Here is a 24,199-nt window from a genome sequence, read left to right on the forward strand (position 1 = left end):
CAGGCACAGGGAAAGTAAAAACAAATCGCTATTTTGTACCACTAAAAAGGCTCAAAATATCACTAAACTTCAATGGTAGCATAATGAGGGTCCCTAAATGTTAACCGAAGCATTGAGAACATTGTAAGTGTACAGACAGTTTATTGAAAAGATAGATTATAAAGACACTCGCATTCATGTTTACATGCCGCCGCCGTTTTGAAAACCAGTCATGACTTACAGCTGGCGATGCAAACTAAAATCAAAAGCAATTTGCTCAATATATCTGAAATAATCGCACCGATGTAAAACATAACTTGTCTAGTTTACTTACTCAGTGGATAACTATCCATCTGGTCCCTCCGGTCTGGGTCGCCGTCTCCAATTTATTTTCCACCAAATGTTTTTCAAAATTTTACTTTTTTCCACTTTTTTGGAGCGTCGCATTCATAATTCGGCCAAAGTGCCTCTGAGCAAAACACTGCAGTCCTGCTTCCAGCCTCCAGGGCTACTGCTCTTCACTGCCCCTTGCCAATTGGGGAAAATATGAACAACATGAACATAGATAACTGTCTTGCAGACAAAACAAGAGCATTAATCTTAATTCATAAAAATTTTCATCAAAGGCCCATATTGTCTCTTTTTAACCCTAAGGTATCTATTAGGCTTCACATTTTTACGGGCTTATCCCTGTGATGTTCCAAAAAAATATTTTTAATATGGAAAAGCCCGTAAAAGTGCCTTGAATGCCCAGGGACACAGTGTCTCGTCAGGACTCTGAGGCAGTGTAATTGCTCCGGGGGCCCCCCTCCCTGAACCCCAGCTCCGTCTTTACAGCTTGCATTAGCATACATAATACTGCTCTGTGGACTCAAAGAGTCATGCCAATTGAAATGCAATCTTTTTCACAGCAGACCACTGCCATCACCACTTTAATTGAGTGTGAGAGTGCCTGCATGTGTATGTGGATGGCTTTGTTTCTTGAGGCAGGGGATAATTGCTTTTGCAATACAACACAGCAATATGTTGTTAATTCAATGATAGGACTTGATTGCTTTTGTCTAGTTGTATCCCCTGGGCTGGCTCATGTGTTTATGATGTTTGTCAGAAAACATAAGGTGCAGACGATAACTGCCCTTTAGACTGTCTGTGACACACACACACACACACACACACACACACACACATACATACACAACACACAGAGTACACAGACAAACACAATAATTAATTTGAGCTGCATGCAAAACTCTGCTACAATAAAGAGGAGGATTGCACTTGATATGAATGTCCCATTGTTCAGTGACAATCAACCCCAATTATCTTCTCATCTGTGAATTGCTTTGGTCAAATAACAAAGTGGTAAAACAGAGACACGGCTGCATTTTAGAGTCAAAGAATGCCATGTCTTTATATCTCTGCATACAGTCTCTGTCCCTGAGTGCTGTGTTAGTTACAGTATGCAGCCACCGGATAGACATCACACATGTTAATGTGCAGAGCTACAGAAAAAGCTACACAAAAAGAGTGGGTGTATCATTAAACTAGTAAGAATATAATGTTGACTAAGTGGCTTTTAACCTTAACCTTGACTGTAAATTTAACCCTTACCCAACCTTTGACCTGATCATAATTCTAACCTACCAAAACCTACACACACACACACACACACACACACACACACACACACACACACACACACACACACACACACACACACACACACACACACACACACAATGGGCCGCTGATGGTCCAACACTGTCTCCTTTTAGCACAAGTGGACAGCAAAGCCCTGAATGAGGAATGTCTATGACCAATTAACAGAACAGAACAATAATTTCCATATAAAGTGGACAAAGCAAATAGCTCTCTAATGAAGATCGGTGTTAGTATTCTTGCTGGATTATTTCTCTCAACGTCAGCGAGAGCCTGCAGGGACAAAGTGATTGAATTATGAGAATGTGTATTAATGGCAGTGGCTGCTAATTAGCCAAACAGAGAAAGAGGGCATTAATCTTAAAACCTAGTTGTAGACTATTAAAGTCGAGAGCAAACTTGGCACTGCTTGTCAAACATAATGGCTAAATGCTACGCTGTGGGCAAGAGAGGGACTCAGGGAGCAGCAAGGTTAATCTTTGGATATGCCTAAGAAAGACTCACTTTAATATCCTTACTTTATCCCTGTATCTCGTCAGAATGTGTCTGTGTTATGGATATCTGAGCTGGCAGTGAGTTTGCGGTACTGTATTTTAAAATGTATATAGTGTTATTAAAGTAGGCTATACCAATTGCTGTAATTTAATTATTCAAAATTATTGTTGTTGTGATATCAGCAGTTCAAGAGTTCTAATATTCTTATATGTATTTTACAAATGACTTTGCTGTATACTTTGTCATGCATTTACAACATAATTATGACCTACAATACCATATGTTACAGTTTTGTTGTGATATGTGTGGCAAAAATATTTAATAAATCAGGACAAGTATACTTGTAGTAAACAAAAACATGTGGATCAGTCTTGTTGGTGAAATAGCATAACATATCTATGTAATTATTGGGTGTTGATATCATTGAGATGCTCATATCCAGTGGACTCTCTGTTGCTGGCAAGTTTCAACAGTAGGTTGAAGACTGGTGGTAAATCGGCTGCACAGAAACAAGACAGAATGGCAGACTGAGCCTGATCCTGTTGTCTGTGATGAGGCACTGACACTCTCTGGCTTATTGGTGTAACTACAATGTGGCTGGATGGGAAAGGCATTCCATCCATCAGCCTCAGAAAAAAAGTAGTTTGCCTCAGGACATCAAAAACTGAAATGAGATGAAATTTGTTAATTTATAAAACTCAAATTCAGGTTTTAGACCAAATGGAAACCATGATTGCCTTTTTCACCTTCAAAAGGCAGCATAGCTCCTTGAGGTTAATCAGCTCATTTTTTTTCAGCAAATACAGTAAATGTCAGCAGTACAACTAGGCAACACAGCAGATGTAGTAGATTACACTAAAAAGACCTATGTTAGAAATGTAGTGGTATACTCATATAGGCTACATTAACTTAAAATTACATAAATGCAATTTTAAAAAGGACATACATATCATAGCTAAACTAAAGTAGGCTTAATTTTCAAAGAGTGTTATAGCCAAATGAACAAAGGGAAACAAAACACAAACAGTACAAAAAGTATGTAATATTATTTATTAGTTTATTTTTAAACTGAAGAAATTCTGTAAAGTAGGCCTACAACCGTTTTTTGTTTTATTGTTTGTTTGTTTTTTATTTATAGCCTGTCACCAAGTACTATTGGATAGCACATATGTTACAGTCTTCCATTCTGTATCATATTGAATTAACCTACTATGTGCATCAAAAAGACCGTTTCCCTACCAATGTTTTGTCTAGATATCTGTAATCAACTGTTCGGCGCTGCCCTCCACGCTAGAGGGCGCTACTTGCGGGAAAGATAAAATTCCAACATCACATGATCATTCATCCGCCAAATTTGGATTGTGTTTTGTTTTCACTCATCGTTTCCAGCCAACAAACGTCAAGTCAATTTTCGTAGTTAGGTAGAATGATATCGGAAGTTTGGCGATTGGAATTTCAAAATAATGTGCGTCAAATAGCAAAACGTATCCATACTAAAAGAACGTTTTGTTTTTTATTTGAAAGTATTAACGGAAGTGTATTATATGTTGTGGTTCTTGACACTAGTGGAGCAACGAAGACACAACACAAGGCTGCAGTTTCTCAATAGTAACGCTAGCTATGAACCTGCAGTTTAAAGACATCGACGTGGTTGACACAGTCGAGAAGCTTAAGCAGAAATATTTGGAGAGGAGGGAACAGGTTTGAGTTTAACGACAACACACCAAGCTTGTTAGTGGAAGCAATGCACAAATTAGCTAGCATGTCAATTCTTCTGCCAGTGGTATCACCCATACACTGTATGTCTATGATATCACCTAGCTAACACTACCGAGCTGAACCATAGACTGTATAGAGTCTATATAATATTATACAGTCTATGAGTTGAACGTAACTTCCATAATTTAGTTTACAGTAACTTTAGCGAACGTTCACTTGAATAAAACTAAAGCATGTGTAACGTTACTGTACTTTACAAACAGTAAGTGAACGCTAGCTAAATTGAATGAACAAATGTGTTGCACTGCTCACTTGTTGTCATTTTAAGGATGAATGCCGCAACAAACTTACAAGTATAATTTGTTGTTTTCCAGCTATGGATATGGCAGAAGTGAAGTGTCTAAATGACTACAGATAATTGAACACAGTTGTGACATTCTCACGCTGAACAGAATAGAAATGTCAAATCAGTGCTATTTTGCCCTTCAACATGTCGTTGTCTTATTTTTTAGTTGCCACCGCCAAAAGACATTACATCAGGAACCGCTGAGGGTAAGTGCACTTCACACAGGGCCTCCACATGCTTAGATAACCGCTGGTCCTTGATTGATTTCTAGCAAGTCTAACACTATGCGCACACTTATGTATATTCACTAAATACAAGTAATGAGAGGATGTGAAGGGTTACTGCCTCCTACAGTGTAATGCAAGTTACAAATTGTGCACAGTAATCTTACCACAGACAGGGTTGCTGAACCTTAATCTAACACCACATCTAATTGATGATCCTTGACATGAAACAAAATGGCACACCTTGAACTAATATGCCTAACATTGCTTTGTTCAATATTTTAGAGGCTGTACAAAGGCTTACTTTGGCCAACAGATCCAAACGGCCAAGCAAAGAGTTGAAATGCTACAGCAAAGCTTTACATGAGCTGTTCAAAGCAGTTACCAACCATCCTGACCAGTAAGTCTAATGAGATTACAAATAGGCTACCATTTTCCATATTTATGTTTGAGTACTATGCCTTGATCAATACTTGTTTCTGTCTTTTCTAAGGTTTGTTAGTGATCATGGTCTGCATGGCAGTAATGAGGACCTGAGTGGGGACTCTACAGCTGCTCCACTTCAGGACTCCCAGATGCTGTTTACGGAAACAGGTGTGTGTGTGTGTGTGTGTGTGTGTGTGTGTGTGTGTGTGCGCGTGTGCGCGTGTGCGTGTGTCTGTCTGTCTCAGAGCAAGTTACCAGTCACCAGTGTTTGTGCTTTCTGAGTAGAAGAACTGACTACCTAGCAAACTCAAAGTAGCAGATGCTGAAACATTTCAGGGCTGATACTTCCTGAAAAGTGCTTTGAAGTATAGTCACATTGATATGATTGCAGTTTTAAAATGAATCATAAAATAGGCCTCATTGATTAATCCCTGCATTTCACCTGAGTTCTTGCAATTGATTTATTTACTTTCCTGTTATTGCTGACATTTCTGACTTTTCCTAAGAGCCTTAGTTATAAATGGGTAATGATGTAGCCTTGGGCTTACCTTCTATTACACCTCTATTTGTCCAGATGTGACCTTGCCTTCCTGTCTGGATGGTAGCCATGGGTCCCAAGAAACTGAGACCGATGGGGACTTGCAGAGAGCTTGTCAACTCCCTGACTCGTGCCGTTCCTCTTCCTTAGTACTAGCAAAGGTCTACCAGGAGATGCTGACCATCTACGAACAACTAAAGGTGAGGGAGCAGAAACATTGTAATGACGGTTTATCAGTAAATACAAAACGGAGAAAGTGACTAATCTGTAAGTTTGTATTTTGTTAGAGGATACTTACAGATGTGTGCACAACTTTATACACAAACTTAAATGCAGAGGATATTATGATACAAGTGTACCTGTGTATTTGTGTTTGCATTTTCCCATACTTGTATTTTGTGATTGTGAAGAGTAGTTTTGAGTTTTGGACTCAAGGGTTAGTTTGGATTAGAAAAGCAATGTTCTATAGTATACAAAGTATAGATCTGTGTGTGTGTGTGTGTGTGTGTGTATATGTGTATACAGGCAGAGCGACAAGGCCAGCAGCAATGGGAGAGGGAGCTGCAGGAGCGAGAGAGGAGGCTGAAGCAACAAGAGGAGGCTGTTGGGAGGCTGGCCGGGCTGGAGGAGATGCTACACACTCGCATACCAGCTGTAGAGGAGGTCAGACACACATAGGGCCCTATCTTGCACCCGGCGCAGCGCAGTGCAAAGCCCGACGCAAGTGTCTTTGCTAGTTTAAGACAGACGCAGTTGTCAATTTCCCGTCCAGCATCCACGTCGTTTAAATAGCAAATGCACTTGCGCCCATGGGCGTGCTGGTCTTACAGGGAGGTGTGTTCAGGTGAATTCTTGGCGTATTGCTATCTTGAGGCAACAGAAAGTGATCGCGCCATTGACCAACAGAAACCTGGTCTAAAGTCAATAGCGCAGCATTTCATTGTTATTTTAACAGCGCATTAGTAAAATGCTAGGCTTATGCACAGCGTGCGCACACTATGCTTGTTACACACACACACACACACACACACACACACACACACACACACACACACACAGGGAAGTGCATTAGCACACAAATATGCATAAGATTACAAATAAAAATATTATGCTGCAAATCCGCCATCATAATAGCAGTGCGCCAAGGTACAAACGCACCTGGCTTTTAAAGGGAATGGGAGATGACACTCTGAATGGTTTATTGCATGTTACGCCCAAAACACACCTATGAATTAATGAAGACACTAAGTACAACCCTTATGAATCATGCGCCTGGCCACGGACCCTTTTTTCCACTGTCAAACTAGAAAAAGTGGATTTGGACACGCCCTAAACGCACCTGCGCCAGGCACTTCACGCCGTGCGTTAGATCGTTAAAATAGGGCCCATAGACTTCATCCAGTCACATTCAACACCAGGGATGTGTTATGTTTCTTTACCACACCTCGTTTCCACTCCTTCCACCCTACCACAGGAAGTAACTCTGTGGTCTTCAATGATAAACTTCTAAATCATACAGCTAGTAATACTAGCAGTAATAATTCAGGAAATACACTGTATTGAAATTTAATAATCCAGCCTGATCTGTGAACCTATTGTTTTTATTAAACAAATCAAACTAAGCCCATATCATTCATATCATTTTTTTGTCATGGTCAGTAAGGATTTCCAGTCACACAAGGGGGGATGCAATGGACTGACTATTATAGAATTTTAATAGCAAACTCAAGTCAGTGTAATGCATCACTAAAGCGTTCAGGCATTGTTGTTGTGGTTGAATTGTTCATCATGTGTTTCAACGTGTATGTATGGGTCACCAGAAACACCGGCAAGAGGTGAGCCAGCTGCAGGATCTTCTTCGAGAGAGGAACAAGGAGAACAGGAGGCTCAAGTCCAGCTTTGACACCATCAAGGCGCTGAATGACAACATGAAGAAACAGGTTAGAAGAAGTGACCACATACAAACCACGATTGTCTGTTTGCATGTTGTTGGTTTCTGCCAGGTGGATAAAGTCCAACAACATTCTAAAACCATATTAACTCAAGGGCTGAAATGTTGCATGTGTCTTAAATGAACAAACATTACAAGAACTCTGAATACATTTATTTTTTATCTGATTAAAAGCGTATTAAGATTAAAAGTCTTAATTTTTTTCACTTTGTGTAAATTTGCAGGCTTTATGATTTGTGGGGCTGAACATTAAAGTGCTATATGTTTTTTGCTTTGAGAGTAATAGATCCAAAGTGGAGTCTACAGCAACCAATCCTGATATCCGCTCAGTGTGCCAAGATGTTTGACAGGAATTTTCTTTCTTCATAAAAAAAAAAAGACCAAAAATGAATAAATCTTCACTTCCTTGAAGGAGTAGAAGGCTCATACTGAGCAGTTAGTACCTTGGACCACAGGAGGGCGCTATGACATAACCCTCTTGGATGTTGAATAATACAAAAGTGATGTAAAATCAGAAAATCTGCATTTTTTGGGGGGGTTTTAGTGTTTGTTTGGAACTTTAAGTGTTTTTGTTGCTATTGAAAGAAGCTCTCCTTGCTTCAAAAAGTGCCCGATTTCTGTGCATGGAATGAAACAAAATTAAGGAATGTTTTTCTAGACAGTAGTCTTGCATAGCACATTGATACTTCATGTTTTTAAATCAACAGTTGAATCAGATCAATGAACAGAATAAAAAGTTGGAGAGCCAATCCAAGAGGGTGCATGCTCGACTTGAAAACCTACAGGTAAGAACATATTATTAACCAGTGCACAGATGTTCATTGATCATTGCTTCATGCTTTTTAATAACTAGAGTCAAGGCAGTTTTCTATGGAAAGCACTGTAAGTTCTAACATACAATCTGACTGAACCTTATACACCCTAAAAATAATTTAAAACCATATTTCTTGCAGCATGGAATTTGTTGAACGTAAAGATGCTTTTTTACGTCTAATATATTTAGTTTAAGTTTGATTATTAATACTTTTTTTTCCCAGAGGAAATATGAGCACAGCATAGCATCGAGAGGCTGTCAAAAAGTGAGCGTTAAGACCACGGAGTGTATTAAACCATCTAAAAAGGAGAAAATGGATGCCTCTGGAAAACCCAGCAACAAGGTAGTTGAACAAATTTGTGTGTAAAAAAAATAAAATAAAAAATGTGTATGTTTGTGTTACGTCTGCATTACTTTATTTAATGTCCATGTGTTTATTGAAAAAAACACTGTGCACATCATTTAGCATGGTTACACACTAACACGCATTTACACATATTCAAGCTGGAAACGGCACAACAGTCCTTCTCCACAAACCACACTCATCCTGCCAGCTGACATGATAAATCATAGTTTGTGATTTTGTTATTGTCACTGTTGTTGATGAAGATGAATTATCAGCGGATATAGTTGAGCTCAGTGGATACAGCTGTACTTGTCATTGCCAGGTTGATATCTTTCTTTCCCTATTCAGAGAACATTGACTGAGCCAAAACTTTCATTCTATTACCATACCTTTTCCACAGTTTAATTAACACCTTTAGGCTCCCCAGTGAAATCACATTCTAGATGTAATGTTCACACTTCACACTTTGGAATACACCAGTATGTCCCATGGCTGAGCTTTAAATAGAAATACTATAACTTATAGTCACATTTCTTTAAATCTTGACTTCTTAGGTGCTAACTATAACTAAAGTCAGCATTTTGTGATGAAGTTAGTTGCAGATGACTGCTTTAGCAATATAATTTAAACCCGATTTTCACCCTCCTTCCTTCAGGGCAGCTCCAGTCCCACACCACTAAAGCTTCTGGTCCTTCTACTGGACTGGGTACTTGATGGACAGACGTTCTCGTCAGTAGCAGCAAACAAAGGGAAAGGTGTTGGCCAGTTTCTGCCTCCAGAGATCGTACTCAACGAGAGATGCCTTAAGGTAGCATGTTCACTGTAGCTTCACTGAGATCTCTTTTTGGTGTCTTGACCACAAAAGAGCATTAGATCAATTAACAATTTTCTATCGCGATCAAAGTCATACATTGTCTCTGGTTCCTTAGGTGCTGCCATTATTAGCAGATCAGCTTCATCAGACTCCTTTGTCAGAACCTGACCTCCTCCTCAACCTTCTTCGCCTCATCCACTGGGCTTTGAAACACATGGACAGCAGTACACAGGTAAAGGTAAGATGTGATTATTCCTGTGTGTAAACTGGGCTGCTGCTGATAGTAGTTATATAATGCATCTGAGAACATACAGTATGACTACAGCAAAAATGGAACATATGGGGTATGTGGGCCTCATTGTTTTTAGGTTTTACAGATTTTCACAAAAGAATATCTGGATTTCAGAAGCCAGCCTAATGGTTGAAATTGTGACAATTCAAAGAGCAGTATGTCTGATGTTCAGAAAATGTGCCAAAAAGTAATTTGTAGGCCAGATGGTGTCACATGACCTACAGTTCTGCAGTAAAAAGTTCAAGACAGTGACCTAAGGCTAAGGGCAGCTTCATAATAAGTACTGCCTTAACACAGAAGCAAGGAGATGCTAGTTATTATAATTTATTTATTTTATATTTATTCCAGAATTAAAATGTTGTTGGATATCCACCCCTTTCAGCATCATCCACCTTCTTTTGTAATACATTATCTGGGCTGTCAAAAAGCAACAACGGGGGAGTGAGATTGCATTCTGTAACAAAAGGCTTTTAATTCTGTGGCCTACCCCTTTCTAAGTTATAGGTGTTTGGCCTTCCAAAAGATGAGTGTTATTCTACAGAAAGCTGCTGGGTCACTTTCACAACATAGGTGCAGCAGAAACCAAACACGACGCACACAGTTTTCCCTCAAGACATAGCTACACATCAGAGAGGTACACATCCACTTCAAGTAGGGGATATCCACTTTATCGCTCCATCTCCCTTCACAGCACGGCGGGCGTTAATGTTTGGAGGTCCTGTCGAGTTCCATCTTGTGTTCAGATGAGAAGCGTGGTTATCTGAAGTCGCCTGCCTGTCTCTGTGTGTTGAACGGAGTCTAGACATTTGAACAGGCTGTCCCTGTCTTTGTAGCTTTGATAAGGGTCATGAGCCCCCTCAAGAGCTCTCCATGACAAATACTGTACATCAGCCGTTTCTGGTTGAAGGGATGATGCGTGAAAGGACCATTTTTGCTTGACTGTCCAATCCCTCTTCATAGGCTTATCCTATTGTGAAGGCCATATAATTCAATTCAATTCAATTCAATTTTATTTATAGTATCAAATCATAACAAGAGTTATCTCGAGACACTTTACAGATAGAGTAGGTCTAGACCAAACTCTGTAGTTTACGAAGCCCCAACTATTACAGTGGTTGCCTCAAGAGCAAGCATTAGCAGTAGCTATTGCGACAGTGGCAAGGAAAAACTCCCTTTTTTGTTAGGAAGAAACCTCGGACAGACCCAGACTCTTGGTAGGCGGTGTCTGACGGCACCAGTTGGGGGAGTGGTGAATGGTGGCAATAATAGTCATAATAAAGATAGTGAAACAGTGATCACGATGGTAGTCGTAGTAGTTCATGTCATAGTAGGGTACAGCAGGGCGTTACGGGGTGTAGTGTGGCACAGCAGCCTGGGTGGACGCGGTTGGACGCGGCAGGACGCAGTCGGACATTGCGGGGAATCGCAGAGCGTAGCAGGGTGTAGTAAGTCCATAGCGTCAGCTGCACCCAGGACCCTGGTGTAGGTGCCACCCAATTCCAAGGCGATGTTCTGGGTGAAGAAGAAGCAAAGGGACTCCGGGGAGAAAACTCCCCAGAGCTAGGTTAGTAACAGGCATTTCTGGGACTAAGATGCACACAAAAGGAGACAAGTGAGAAGAGGGAGCGGCTCATTGTGTCCTTGGAAGGAGCTTCCCACAGCAGTCTAGAGTTATAATAGCATAACTAAGAGAGGCAGGCTAAAGAGAGGGGCCCTGGACCGGGCTCGTACTCTCCCCTGCCGGAACGGGCTTGTACTTCCTGCCTCCCTCTACTCTACTATGCTGCAACTCCTCACTCCCTAACTATAAGCTTTATCAAAGATGATGGTTTTCAGTTTATTCTTAAATGTGGCGACGGTGTCAGCCCCCCGAACCCAAGTTGGGAGCTGGTTCCACAGGAGAGGAGCCTGGTAGCTGAAGGCTCTGGCTCCCATTCTACTTTTAGAGACTCTAGGAACCACAAGTAGCTCTGAGTTCTGGGAGCGTAGTGCTCTAGTGGGACAATAAGGTACTAAGAGCTCTTCTATGTATGATGGTGCTTGACCATTTAGTGCTTTGTAGGTCAGGAGAAGGATTTTAAATTCAATCCTGGATTTTACAGGAAGCCAATGCAGAGAAGCTAATACAGGAGAAATGTGATCTCTTTTGTTAGTTCTTGTCAGAATATACCAGCCTCCCTTAACCCTTAACTTTAGCTCATTGTCCAACCTCCCAATCACGAATATGAGCTATCCTCCAGCCTTCACCCCTTGCCCCTGTACCCCAATTCTATAACCACTGCCTCCAACTTCCAAGCTTCAGTACTCTTCTCCAGTCCTGCTGCAGGGAGCTTGGGACCCACATGTTTGTTTGTCAGGCCATGTCATATCTGCTCAGTGACATGCTTGATGTTCAACTGAAATCACATGCTCCCTTATTGCTGCAATATGTGTTCACTTTTAAGACAAAAAACAACCACTATTGGGCCACAATGTATAAATGTAAGAAGGGAGATAACTCAAAATATTGTGTCTCTGTGGAGCTGATAGAGACTCTGGGGAAAGGGTGTAGTAGACAGGGAGAGAGGGATGTATTAAGTTTGTAAACCACCACCTCTTCACTGCTTTGGAAAAAAACATACATATTGGATAGTAGCTGTTGTTTATTGGTCTGATTCATGGGCTCCATAAGTTATTTGGAGAAGAAGCCCGCCGGCTCCCTGTCAGGGTGAGCGTGTATTTTCTACACTGGCGTTTGATACAGATCATTGTAGGCATATCAAGTTCTTTTTTTATATAACAAAAGTAACTGACTGCTGGCACAGTCATGAATTCTGAGCGTTAAGCAGCGTTTGTATGTGTGTGTTTGTTTGAATCTGCACAGCATGTAGCACTATCTGCCACTCTGCGGCGGATAGGAGAGGAAGTATCAAAGCCCCCAGGCCAGTTAACAGTGCCTCAGTCTGAAGATCCAGACTTGCCCAAATCCTGCAGTGGGGCTGCTGGTGGACCCTGCAGGAGCTGGCTCCTTTACCGCAGCCCCTGTCCTCACACACGCATCCTCTCCGTCCTCATCATCCTCCGCACTGTCACACAAGGTAACAATACTACATACTGTATCTTAAGCATTATATTTGGAAAATGCAATCAGGCGTTAAATTATGGACATAAAATCAGGACAGTAGGTTAGAATAATGAATCGGGTAGGGCTGCGGTTATTTTCATTCATCAATAAATGTGTGATTTTATTATTTGTTTGATTAATCGAGAGGGCGTTGGGTTCATTATTCTAACCTACTATCCTGATTTTATGTCCATAATTTAGTAATGTGTCATAAAAAAGTGAAAAATACCCATGGCAATTTCCTAGAGCCAAATCTTCCATACATTGCTTGTTTTGTCTGACCAACAGTCCAAAACCCAAATATGTTCAATACACAACAATATAAAACTGAGAAAAGCAATACATCTTCAAATTTGAGGAGGAGGAACCAGAAAATATTCTTGTTAAATTACTTAAAGTGCTCATTATATGCTTTTTGGCTTTTTCCCTTTCCTTTATTGTGTTATATATCTTTTTGTGCATGTTATAGGTTTACAAAGTGAAAAAGCCAAAAGTCCACCCCAAAGGGACTTACCATCTCCAACAGAAAACACTGTTCACAAACTGCTCCAAACAGCTCTATTGTAGTTCAGCCTTTACTTCCGTGACGAACGTGCGTCACCTTGTAACACACGTTATAATGCTCACCTAGCTGCTAGCATGGCACTCCCTCATACTCTGCTTCTGACTGGCTAGTAGTCATTACCTAGCTACTGCGCATGTGCGACTCCCAACAAAGATGGAGCAGTAGCTAAAACAGAGAGCTCAACACACAGGGGGAAAAGAGGAGCTGCAGCAATGTGCAGTTAAACAAATATATGGTGTTCTTTGAAAATTAAACCATGTAAACCTATTCTGATACAACCTCTAACAATTATGAATCTGAAAATGAGCATAATATGAGCACTTTAAACAGTTTATTAATGATCAAACGTTTGTGATTGATTTTCTGTTGCTCAACTCATTGATTAAATGTCTAAACTCATTCAGCACTAGAATCAGCTCAGCTGTGGAAAGCTGTTAAGCTTAGTTGATTCCACACAATGGTATATTATTGTTATTGTTTTCCATCCATTACACAGAATTGTACTGTCACGATAGCTGCAAAGATTGTTCAATCTCCCATGTTGAGAAATCACAGAACACTGAATTATTTCATGTATCTACTGCTGGCATCGCAGACTGAATTTAAGCGATTGACTTGTTATGATTCATGTTTTAATTAGATTACACTTAACCCATGTTTAGTAATAATAATTGTATTAATCAAAAGCAGAAAAAAAGGAAAGGTTTTTAACCATCCATGGTATAGTGATGTCATGGCAGTCTAATTTAAGTTGCTGCTCAGAATCATAATCAGACAGAAAGTGTGAGCCGCACACCTGCTGTTACTTATCACTTCCCACTAGGCCAACACTCCCCTTGTGTAGGTGTGAATCCACAGAAACAGCAGGGGGTTAAAACCTGTTACTGGGTGTTACACATACTTAGCATGCTGTGTAAACTTCTTACTTCACATTTAAATCCACGTCACTGCGGCGGCCTCTAGCTCACCCAGTAAGAGCGTTCACCCCATGTTGGCTGAGTCCTGCAGCGGTGCAGGGTTCGAAGCCGACCTGCTGCCCTTCGCTGCGTGTCATCCCTCATCTCTCTCCCCCTTTCATATCTATCCACTTTCAAATAAAGGGAAAAGCCCCCAAAAAATAATCTTTAAATCCACGTCACTGCTAATTCAAGTACATATTTCAGTTTGAGTGCAAAGCAGAGACGACCAAAGCTGTCCTGTTTGTGTACTCCATCTTTTACAGGTTTTCTAGCCACGCTAGCATTGCAGCACAAGGGATGGCGATGTCAGTCTGTCCACCACCGTAGTCTATATTGAAATATATTATAACAGCTATTGAATGCCATGCCATGTTAAACATACATACAGAAGATTATTGCAAATGACGTTAGTGATCCCCTGACATTTCTTAAAGTGCCAAAAAGAGTTTTTTGAACCGTCATGACTCCTATTGGATGGATTGCTATGCATTTTTGTACCAATACTCAAGGTCTCCAGAGGATGTATCCCAATAAATGTGTTGGTTCTTGAGTTTTCATCTTCCGCCACCAAAAAATTTACATTTTTGGTAAGTAAGTAAAATATCTCCACAAATATTGGATTTCTGTGAAACTAGGGCAGACATTCACGCTCCCCAAAGGAGCGCCATCATCAGGTTAAAATTTAAATTTCTCCAATGCTTTGGTTTGTAAGCAGATATCTGCAAACTCCCATCCACCCCAAACAATTTTTGGACCTCTGCTTACGTCTATCTTACAACTTTGTTTTCTTTACAAAGAGCATTAGCCTCACAGAGCCACTAGCGTGGATTTATGCTCTTAGTTTTTTTTATGATACAAATATTTGAAAAGGGCAAGGAGCTTTTAGCCGCATCCACATTTTACTCCCGGGCCTTCCACACTGTAAATCTTAGTGAACTCGCGCAGTGTACATATCCTGACATATTTTATGAAACTCTTCTTTGAACTGACTGGCCGTATCTGCATCGTAATGCTCAAGGGCTCCATCAATATGTCTCTATAGAGACTTATTTCTGTCGGTCTGCTTACCAGGTTTGTCTTCTCCCCTTCTCTGGATTGACGTGAATCCAGATTGAAAATAATGGATAGATGTTCTTTCCCCTCAGATTTTCTGGGATCTTACACATAATAGGTACCATTCTGAGACAGAGCTAACCAAAATCAGTCCAGAATAAAATATGAAAGCTTTTATCCTATGTCAGGTTGTATAAATCCAGCACTTTCGGAAAATTTGAAAAGCATTTTCTTAGAACTTCAGAAATTCTCAGTACTATTTGAGGTCATCACAGATCATACTGCATGTTTGAATTTGTCAGGCAAAATGGGTTCTGGACTTGAATGGGTTCTGGACAGAAGAATGGCAAGCAGTAAGGTCCAAAGTACAGAGGTGGAGTATGAGAAAGAATGGAAACACAGCTTGGATAGTGGGGATAAGCTGGGGAAAGCATAGATGGAAGACAAGTGTCCCGCTGCTTAACAGGCAAAATGCTAAAAAGACTATACAGTACAAAGATGAGATTAGAGCTGCAACGATAAGTCGATTGAAAACGATCATTTATGTTATTCTTCAAGTTTTTCAAACATTTGGTTGTTCCAGGCACTTGGCAGTGATAATTCCTGACATTCTTTTGGTCTGGCATTATACAGTAGATGAATATGTTTGGGTTTTGGTCTAGATTTGTCTCTAGAATTGTTTGAAATATAAAATGACATAATTTAGCTTTTATTCTTATCCTTGCACGTCATGACTTGATTAATGGACAACAGTTTTAGCTGAAAGTCTAAAACTCCAATATAAGACTGAAATGATTTAAAAACTCAACTTAAAACTAAATCAAGTATCTCTGTGTGTACATACGTCTGTCTCTGTCCTGTCTGCAGCTGATGTGCTGGCCCAGGCTCTGGACAGTCTCCGTACCGAGCTGATGTCTGAGGAGAGCCGAGGCCTGTTCATCCACTATGGAGGAGTGTGTGTGCTGCTGTCGATGCTCCGGGCGGGCCGTGGAGGCCTGCACACACCTGTAGACATCTTCATGCAGCTAACTGAACAGTCCCGTAAGTAGGCGACACAAAGAGGGTTCAGGCACAAGCATGATCAGCTGTGGCTGTCAAAGGAAATAACACAGCAACCTTAGTGATACATTTTGGTCGCCACCACCAAACTCTGTGCAGTGCAGTTTCCTGAGTCAGTTTGTTTAAAGATTTTCATCCATCAAACTGCTGTGATCACTTTTCTAGGCCAGACTTTACTATCACTCTTTACTATAATTTATGCCAGCTCCTGCTGCAGCATGACTTCATATCATCCCCACATAAAAAACACATGTGAAGAGTAATGGGTTGTTTTAGCTCACATCAATCATATGCACTGGTCAGGCAAAAGATTTAGAAGCTGTCATAAAACCTTGAACCTCCACCACCTCCTGGCTCTTTTATAGAAGGACAAAAGACTTGACAGAGGTGGACGAGGGTAGAGCACAGCTGCAGTGTTTCCATGGGGGGAGTTCGGCTGGATTGTGAGCCGTATCATTTAAGATTGCTGTAGGCTTCAGTAATACACAGCAGATCCATATCCTGGAGGTGACCGGGGTCGGAGGGTGTGTGTGTGTGTGTGTGTGTGTGTGTGTGTGTGTGTGTGCGTGTGCGTGTGCGTGTGCGTGTGCGCGTGCGTGTGCGCGTGCGTGCGTGCGTGCGTGCGTGCGTGCATACAGTTGTGCATTTCAAGGGGACTGTAAGTCTGCTAATTATTGTGTTTTACAAGCAGTAACGAGGAGAGACGGGAAAGGGGTGAAGAAGAGGGGGAGAAAGGTTTGCACCTAAAGGTTGCCAATAAAACAAAAGAACCAAAATGTCAAGTTGTACACACACACACACACACACACACACACACACATATACAGGACGTCTGTGGTCATACTGTGACAACTTGACTGCTTGTATAAAGTTACATTAGTTACACAACACATCTTGTTAATAGCACATTCATGATCACAGAATGCAGTTGGCCACCTCATCACACACAAACACAGTAACAGTGTTTTACAGTGTTTTTTCTGGTTAACTGTGGTTACATTAACTACCAAACTGCTTAAAGTGCTCATATTATGAAAAAATCACTTTTTCTGGGATTTGGGGTGTTATTTTGTGTCTCTGGTGCTTCCACACACATACAAACTTTTAAAAAAAAAAAAAAACATCCATGCTGTTTTGAGTGAGATACGGGTTTCTGAATGTGTCCTGCCTTCAGTCTCCGGGTGAGCTGTTCAAAATCTGCACGGCTTTCTACGTAACTAGCCGAGACGAGGGGCCTAGGGGGCTAACCGTTAGCATGCTAGTGCTAGCATGCTAGCTCGTTCTCAATGGCAAAATACTGCTACAACACACACAAATTCACCCTAATCTACTAAATAAATTGTATAGATCTACTTTCATGTCCCTGTTCTGCAGGTATTCCACACAAAGTTGGAAGTGTGCCCTCATTTAGAAGAAGGCTAATCCTGCCTTGTACAGGCCGAAATTGCAAAAACAGCTAGCTAGCTCATGTAATCCTTACCTAGCTACTGCGCATGTGCGACTGACAACAAAGATGTTACAGCAGTAGAGGTCTCACTCTGTAGCTAAAACAGAGACCTGACACAAGGTGAAAAGAGGAGCTGCAGTACAACAAAAATATGGTGTGTTTTTTGAAAATTAAACCATGTAAACCTATTCTGATACAATTTCAAATTACAATTATGAACCTGAAAATGAGCATAATATTGCCACTTTAATGCAGTAAATTACCTTCCATGGTCACGTATGAAGCTACTTGGTGTTTGTGTTTTTTCCATGCTTGCCACAGTAGAGAAGTATTTGTTGTTATATGTTTTGATGGTGTTGCAGTTAAAAAGACCCTCCTTGACCTGGTTATACTAATTTAAAAAAGGACTTTTTCCCCCCTGTTTCTGACTATTTAATGTGTCCCAAAGCACCTATGTTGTCAACCATCAAACCCATGAGGAATGTGTCTGTATTTCTGTGAGTGTTTCTGTCTCCATCAGTCTCCATATAGCCACATATGTGTAGAATGTAGCACCCATTAAAAGGGTAAACACCCATCAGAGGACTGGGCGGTGTTCACAGAGGTGTTCCCAACATTCATTAGGCTCCTAATAAGATCCAATATCACTCAGTGCCTCTGAAATAGATAATAAGATAAAAGTGCTAGTTGCAAACAACGTTATTCTAATTACCTCATAAGTTGTGAATCAATTATCACCCAGGTCTGAAAGATATTGAAAAATGAAACCAAGTGGTCACAATTTCCAATGACGGAAATATGACTACAGCTTTTATGTTCTCTCTTTAGTGTGAAAATGAGTAGTCATTTGACAGAAAATGAATCAACAATTTGATAATCAATGACTTGTTAAATCATTTTAAAAAAGGCAGACATTTTCCTGTTTCAGCTTGTAAAATGTGACAATTTGCTGTTTTTCTTTGTTTTATATCACTGTAAATATCTTCAGGTTTTTTTTATTTGGTCTGGCAAAACAAGAAAATAAAAAGCAACACTCTGGGTGACATCACCTTGCTCTCTTTTGTGACATTTTATTGTCCAAATGATTTATGAATTAATCAAAAAATAATAATTAACCGATTAATCAAAGTAAAATAATCATTAGTTGCCGCCTCTGACCTCTCCCAACCTCACAACTTTGTTGGACTAAAGGATTTTGTTCAGCTGCACGTACATAGTTTTGTTGATAACCATATTGTCCAGCCACTATCAGCAGACACTACACTAAATATTCCCCAGAAAGTTTGAGTGAAAAAAAAAAAATGCATAGCAAGCAAGAACAAAGTACAGACCGCTGTTCATGGTCAGTAACATGCATCATTGTAGTTTTATAATCTTGAGGTGATGTTATTGCTGGAAATGGATTGACCAAACTATTCTTTCCTGCTTTGTCCTTCTCATATTATCAGATTCTACTCTTCCCGTCTTATCTGAACCTGATCCTGTTCTTCCCGGTCCAATCCTCTGCTTTGATTTGATGCCAGCAGAACCTCTGTACCAGCCAAAAAAGTCCCTCTGTGGCTCATATTGTATTCTTACTGACACTTGTGCGTGGTTGAAGACAGGGGAGAGTTAGTTTGAAAAGGAGCAGCAATGTGACTTTAGCAGAAACAAATGTTTGTTTACCAGGAATCGAGAAATTTTAGGAATTTATTAATTTAAAAAATGTGTAGCTCCCATCTGTGTGCACTGATGCGATTGTCCTTCCTCTTTTTCATCTCCCTGTGCGGGTGTGTGAGGTTATGGTTTGATGGGGGGGGGGGGGGTCAGAGTTAACAGTCTCTCTGACCAGCATCTGTGTCCCCGGCGAACTCCGTTTGATCGTAAAGTGTTGTCACGGTCTGTTTGTTTGTGCATCCATGTAGTTTTAATTTCTATGCAAAGCTGAAGTTGATCATCTCCATCTCCTCTGAAGTTTTAACATTGCATAAACAATGTGTTGTTCATTAGAGAAATTGTTTTTATAATAATGTATATTCTTTGCTCTGTTTGTGTGCTTGTAGGCTACTTAAATTCCTTCCTGGAGTCGTGTAGCTGTGAGGAGTTTTTCCGAGCGGCCTCCCAGCTTCTTAAAAACCCTCGTCTGGAGCTCCCGACACTGGAGAAGCTCTCCATCCTCCTGCAGAAGCTCACCAGCATCAGGTAGACACACTCTACTCCATACTGATAATACCACCCACTGAACAAGGATTAACTTGTCTCTGATCATTGGTAGTAAATACCTGCAGGCTCGGACATATGCAACCATATGCACTCTTATCATTTCTTTTATGTGTCTGCACAGACAAACCTGGGTCCAGATATGAGCTCAGTTATATACTTCAAACTATTTGTATTCCTTTTCCCAAGGAAGGCAATGCCATAATAATAATCATAATGCATTTTATTTATATAGGGCTTTTTACAACACTCAAAGACACTTTACAGAGTGTTTTGAAAATAAATCCACACACTAAAATCCACCCACGTTAGTCAAATTGAAAGCAGCTCTAAAAAGGTGAGTGGTGACATGTGATTTGAACATGGACAGATTGGTGCAGTCGCAGATGTGTTTGGGCAGAGAGTTCCAGAGGGAGGGGGCAGCTATAGAGAAGGCTCTGTCACCCCATGTGGACTATTACAATGGTTCCCAACCTTTTTGACTTGTGACTCCTAAAAAGTACAAATATTCAGTAGTTCAGAGGGAAAAAAGCAAAGATTAGAGGAATGTCTGAAAACATACATGTAATTTTGTGTAGCACAAATGTTTTAATTTGCTACTCTGTTGATTATCTCGTGAACTCTCAAATTGATCTTGCGCCTGGTCTCGCATTGCCAGACTCTCCTCCACAGCACTGAGGAGGGTCAGGTCCACATAGTATTCCGGGATGGGAGAAAAACGTGCTCTGGTTTATTGCCATTTCTTTAAACCAATCACAGTCGTCTTGGGCGACGCTAAGCGCCGTACGGAGCAACAGCGCCTCTGCAAAATAGTCTCGGGAAGGAACTTGCTTTGGTGGAACGTGTGTACGTTCAAAGGTTGTTTTAGTCGTGCAACAGAAAACTCAGATTGGACAGATAGTCTAGCTAGCTGTCTGGATTTACCCTGCAGAGATCTGAGGAGCAGTTAACCATAGTCCTCATACATCCACTGGAGTTTAAAATTACAACACAAAGAAAGCCCAAGGTAACGGATATCCTGTCTAAATGAGTGAAATCCTGGGGAATTTCCGTCAGCAACGGAGCAATCCCGGAAGTGGAACGTCGTGGATATAGACTATCTTGTGCCCCCTTTGGAGCATCCCGACCTCCAGGGGAACCATAGGATTATTTAGGTAAATCATAGCCACAGTTTGTGTTGCAGAACAATTTTTAAGGTCTAAATCTAATCATTTCTAGATTGTGGCGGTCCTGTATTTAGTTGATCTTTGTGTGTGCTGAAGTCATATTTAACACACACCTTCACCTTTTCTCAAAATAGCCGTGCCTGCGGCTCTAGGGATGGAAATGTTGGTTGGTCAGTCGGTCAACCTCTTTGGACCAGACTTAAATATCTCAACAACTATACGATGGATCGACACATACTTTTGTACATTCATGGTTCCCAGACGATAAATCCAAATAACTTTGGTAATCCCTGACTTTTCTTCTATAGCACCTTCACATCTGGAGAAGTTTGGTAGTGTATCTATTTCCTGGACTCAACAGGTTAAGAGTGTGTTCACTAACCTAGTCAACTGGTCATCAAGTTGAGAATTTTATTTGTCAGATCTAACTTTTAAACTTAATTCTTGGCCTGTTCAGCCAAGTAGTGTATACCCAGCCAGAGAGGACTAGTTATACAGCTGTAGTACACTGGTCTACTACTGGAGTGTGCTTACTCATGGGACTAAATATATTTCATTGAATGTCTTTGGACTGATGGGTGTATTTCTTTGATTTTTGTCCAGGAAGAACCGCCGTCTGTTTGAACTGTCCTCCCTCCACCTCCAAATACAAGAACTTAATCAGAGATCCAACCACACACACACCTTCCTCTGCCTCAACCTCAGGTCCATCCTCCACAACCTCAAATAACACTCATGTGTTTCTCTGCCTCATGCTCCATTGAAGGCCTCTTTAAATATTCAGACTTTCCAGTTAGGATTAAAGATGACTTTCCTTGTGTTTCAGTACTTCAGCACGTTTCTTGGTCTTTCATGTGTGCTCAAACTGTAATAACCATATTTCCAACTATACAGTACTTCAAGGCTCCATCTTTCTCTACCTCAAATACCATATGCAGACGCACATTCTTTATATATATAGTGATATGTTTTTGAAGTTCTTTTGTCTGTCAGAAGTACTTTTTTAGTGTTGTGTATGTTTTGCACTTTGTGACCCGTCTGTTTTTATGTTCCACAATGCTAATCTGATGTCTTGTCTTCTGTTCTTTCTGTGATGAAAACGAGGGTCATGCTTGCCAGTGGCCTTAATGGGTGTCTGATGTGCTCAGAGGAGGAGAGGCTGTGTATGTGAAGCTTTTTTTTTAATGACAATAAACAAAAACAACTGAAGGACATTAAGATTGCATATGAAATGCGGAAATCCATATGTTTTGTATAAACTTGCCTTATTTGTTTGTTCCAGAGCATGGGTGGGTTGATGGAGTAATGGTCTCAGTATGGGGCACGTTGATGGTGTCGGTTGATGGAGGAGAATGAAATGTTCTGCCAAATTAAATGAGACCTGCTTTAGATATTTGAGATTAAGTAAATCCTTAAGTGCTTGCAAGCACTTGGAAACTGTCTGCATCTGCACCAAGCATTACATTTAAAGTAGTTACATTGCTGGAAAAGGAAACACATGGTGCTATTGATATGTACAACAGTAATGTACAGTCAAATTACAATGGAAAATATAAATTTTGGAAATCGGACAAATTTGCAGCATCATGCATCTCCAAAACAAGCGTAACAACTACAGTATATTCACTGTAATTACTTTTTTATAGCATTTTCTTTTTTAATAAATGTTTTTTTCCTTTGGAAGCCCCTGGATCATACAGTATATCCCATGTTCAGCTGTGTTAAAGGTTCAGGAGTGAGCTATAGCTTATAGTTTAGCCCATTTAAAGGTGCAGTAGGTAAGACTTATAAAACTAACATTCTGTCATATTTGCTGAAACTGACCCTATGTTCCAGTAGAACTACATGAAGCAGGTCATTAAAATAAAATCTGGCTCCTCTGGCACCACTTACAGCCTGTAGTGTGATTTGCAAAAATCCACAGCTCTCTGTTCAGATGCACCAATCAGAGTCAGGGGGGGTGTCTAACTGTGTGTCAATCACTGCTCAGGCACACACATTCATTCTCCCTTGTGGGGGGAGGGGCTCAGGAGACCGTTTTGGGCTTTAGCAGAAAGGGGGGAGGGACTGAGAAGTTGTCAATGTTCAAATTTTTTGGCTAAGTCCTGGATCTTCACAGTCCTACCTACAGCACCTTTAATGATATGAAATGCTATTACCCAAAATTACTTTGGTTTCTACCCACTTCTGTTATTACGTTGCAGGCACCAGAACACATGCAAGAACAATGTTAAAACAGAGCTGTTTATATACAAAATGACTGGAAAACAATTTATTTTTAGTGACCTTTTAAAAATGATTGTGCTGTTGTAAATAAGTAGTATAATTTTAATCTCCACTGGGGGTGAAACTTGCCAGGGCATAGATGTAGAGACCAGAAGGGGAGCATTCCCCTCCATCCTACTCATTAAGTCAAAGCCAACCTTAAATTCTTTTCTTGCTTACTTTTTTACAACTGTCAACAGCTGTAAGCAGAGGCGATTTTATTATAGATAATAGTGGAGGTCACATTTTGCTGGCAGTATTGCAGATGAGGAGAGTATTTACGTATATTGCAATCCCATTGTGGCTTTTGTGAATTGTTTTGCATCTGGATGATATCAAATGGAAACAGCAGCTTTTACGATCAACAGCAGAACACATTCTGCACTCAGCAGCCACGTAAACAGCAAGCCACCCAGGGTACATGTGCAGGTCTGACCTTAAACCCTCAGAAATCCCAAAATCAGTTTGTTGTGTGAGATCTCACCCCACCACAGGCGTCTGTCACTTCAAGGCAGATGCAGTGTGCTTAATAAAATCACTCTGTCAAAATCATCATTTTACCATCAACTGTTTCTTCAGCATTCATCTTTTCTGCCTTGGATCACGGCAGCTCTCTCTGTTACAAATGGATTGAAACCTGCAGCTCACTGTGAAGCCACTCATCACTTTCTATATCAACTGACCTATTCATTTGACAAAGCTGTTTATCTGGATATTCAGAGCTTTTGACCATATCCCATGGCCTTCCTCAGCAAATGGAATTCGCTCAGTTGGCATTTA

At 40.6% G+C, this 24,199-nt stretch overlaps 1 protein-coding gene across 1 annotated transcript; it reads left to right on the forward strand.

The window, feature by feature from the left end:
• Positions 1 to 3,668: 3,668 nt before the first annotated feature.
• On the forward strand, positions 3,669 to 22,915 carry LOC116037753 (coiled-coil domain-containing protein 138). Its single transcript, XM_031281746.2, has 15 exons — positions 3,669 to 3,834; positions 4,365 to 4,404; positions 4,708 to 4,822; positions 4,916 to 5,016; positions 5,423 to 5,586; positions 5,912 to 6,049; positions 7,207 to 7,326; positions 8,045 to 8,122; positions 8,375 to 8,494; positions 9,153 to 9,305; positions 9,427 to 9,543; positions 12,467 to 12,680; positions 16,151 to 16,324; positions 19,832 to 19,970; positions 21,758 to 22,915. Exons 1-15 carry the CDS (start codon positions 3,754 to 3,756, stop codon positions 21,882 to 21,884), a joined length of 1,881 nt encoding a protein of 626 aa, XP_031137606.1. The 5' UTR covers positions 3,669 to 3,753; the 3' UTR covers positions 21,885 to 22,915.
• Positions 22,916 to 24,199: the final 1,284 nt, after the last annotated feature.

This window comes from Sander lucioperca, chromosome 8 (genome assembly GCF_008315115.2).
Source record: "Sander lucioperca isolate FBNREF2018 chromosome 8, SLUC_FBN_1.2, whole genome shotgun sequence".
NCBI lineage: Eukaryota > Metazoa > Chordata > Actinopteri > Perciformes > Percidae > Sander > Sander lucioperca.

Coding starts and splice junctions, on each gene's coding strand:
- LOC116037753 (XM_031281746.2), top strand. CDS start 3,754: ATGAACCTGCAGTTTAAAGACATCGACGTGGTTGACACAGTCGAGAAG. Junction 6,050..7,206: donor GCATACCAGCTGTAGAGGAG/GTCAGACACACA, acceptor ATGGGTCACCAG/AAACACCGGCAAGAGGTGAG. Junction 9,544..12,466: donor ACATGGACAGCAGTACACAG/GTAAAGGTAAGA, acceptor GAATCTGCACAG/CATGTAGCACTATCTGCCAC.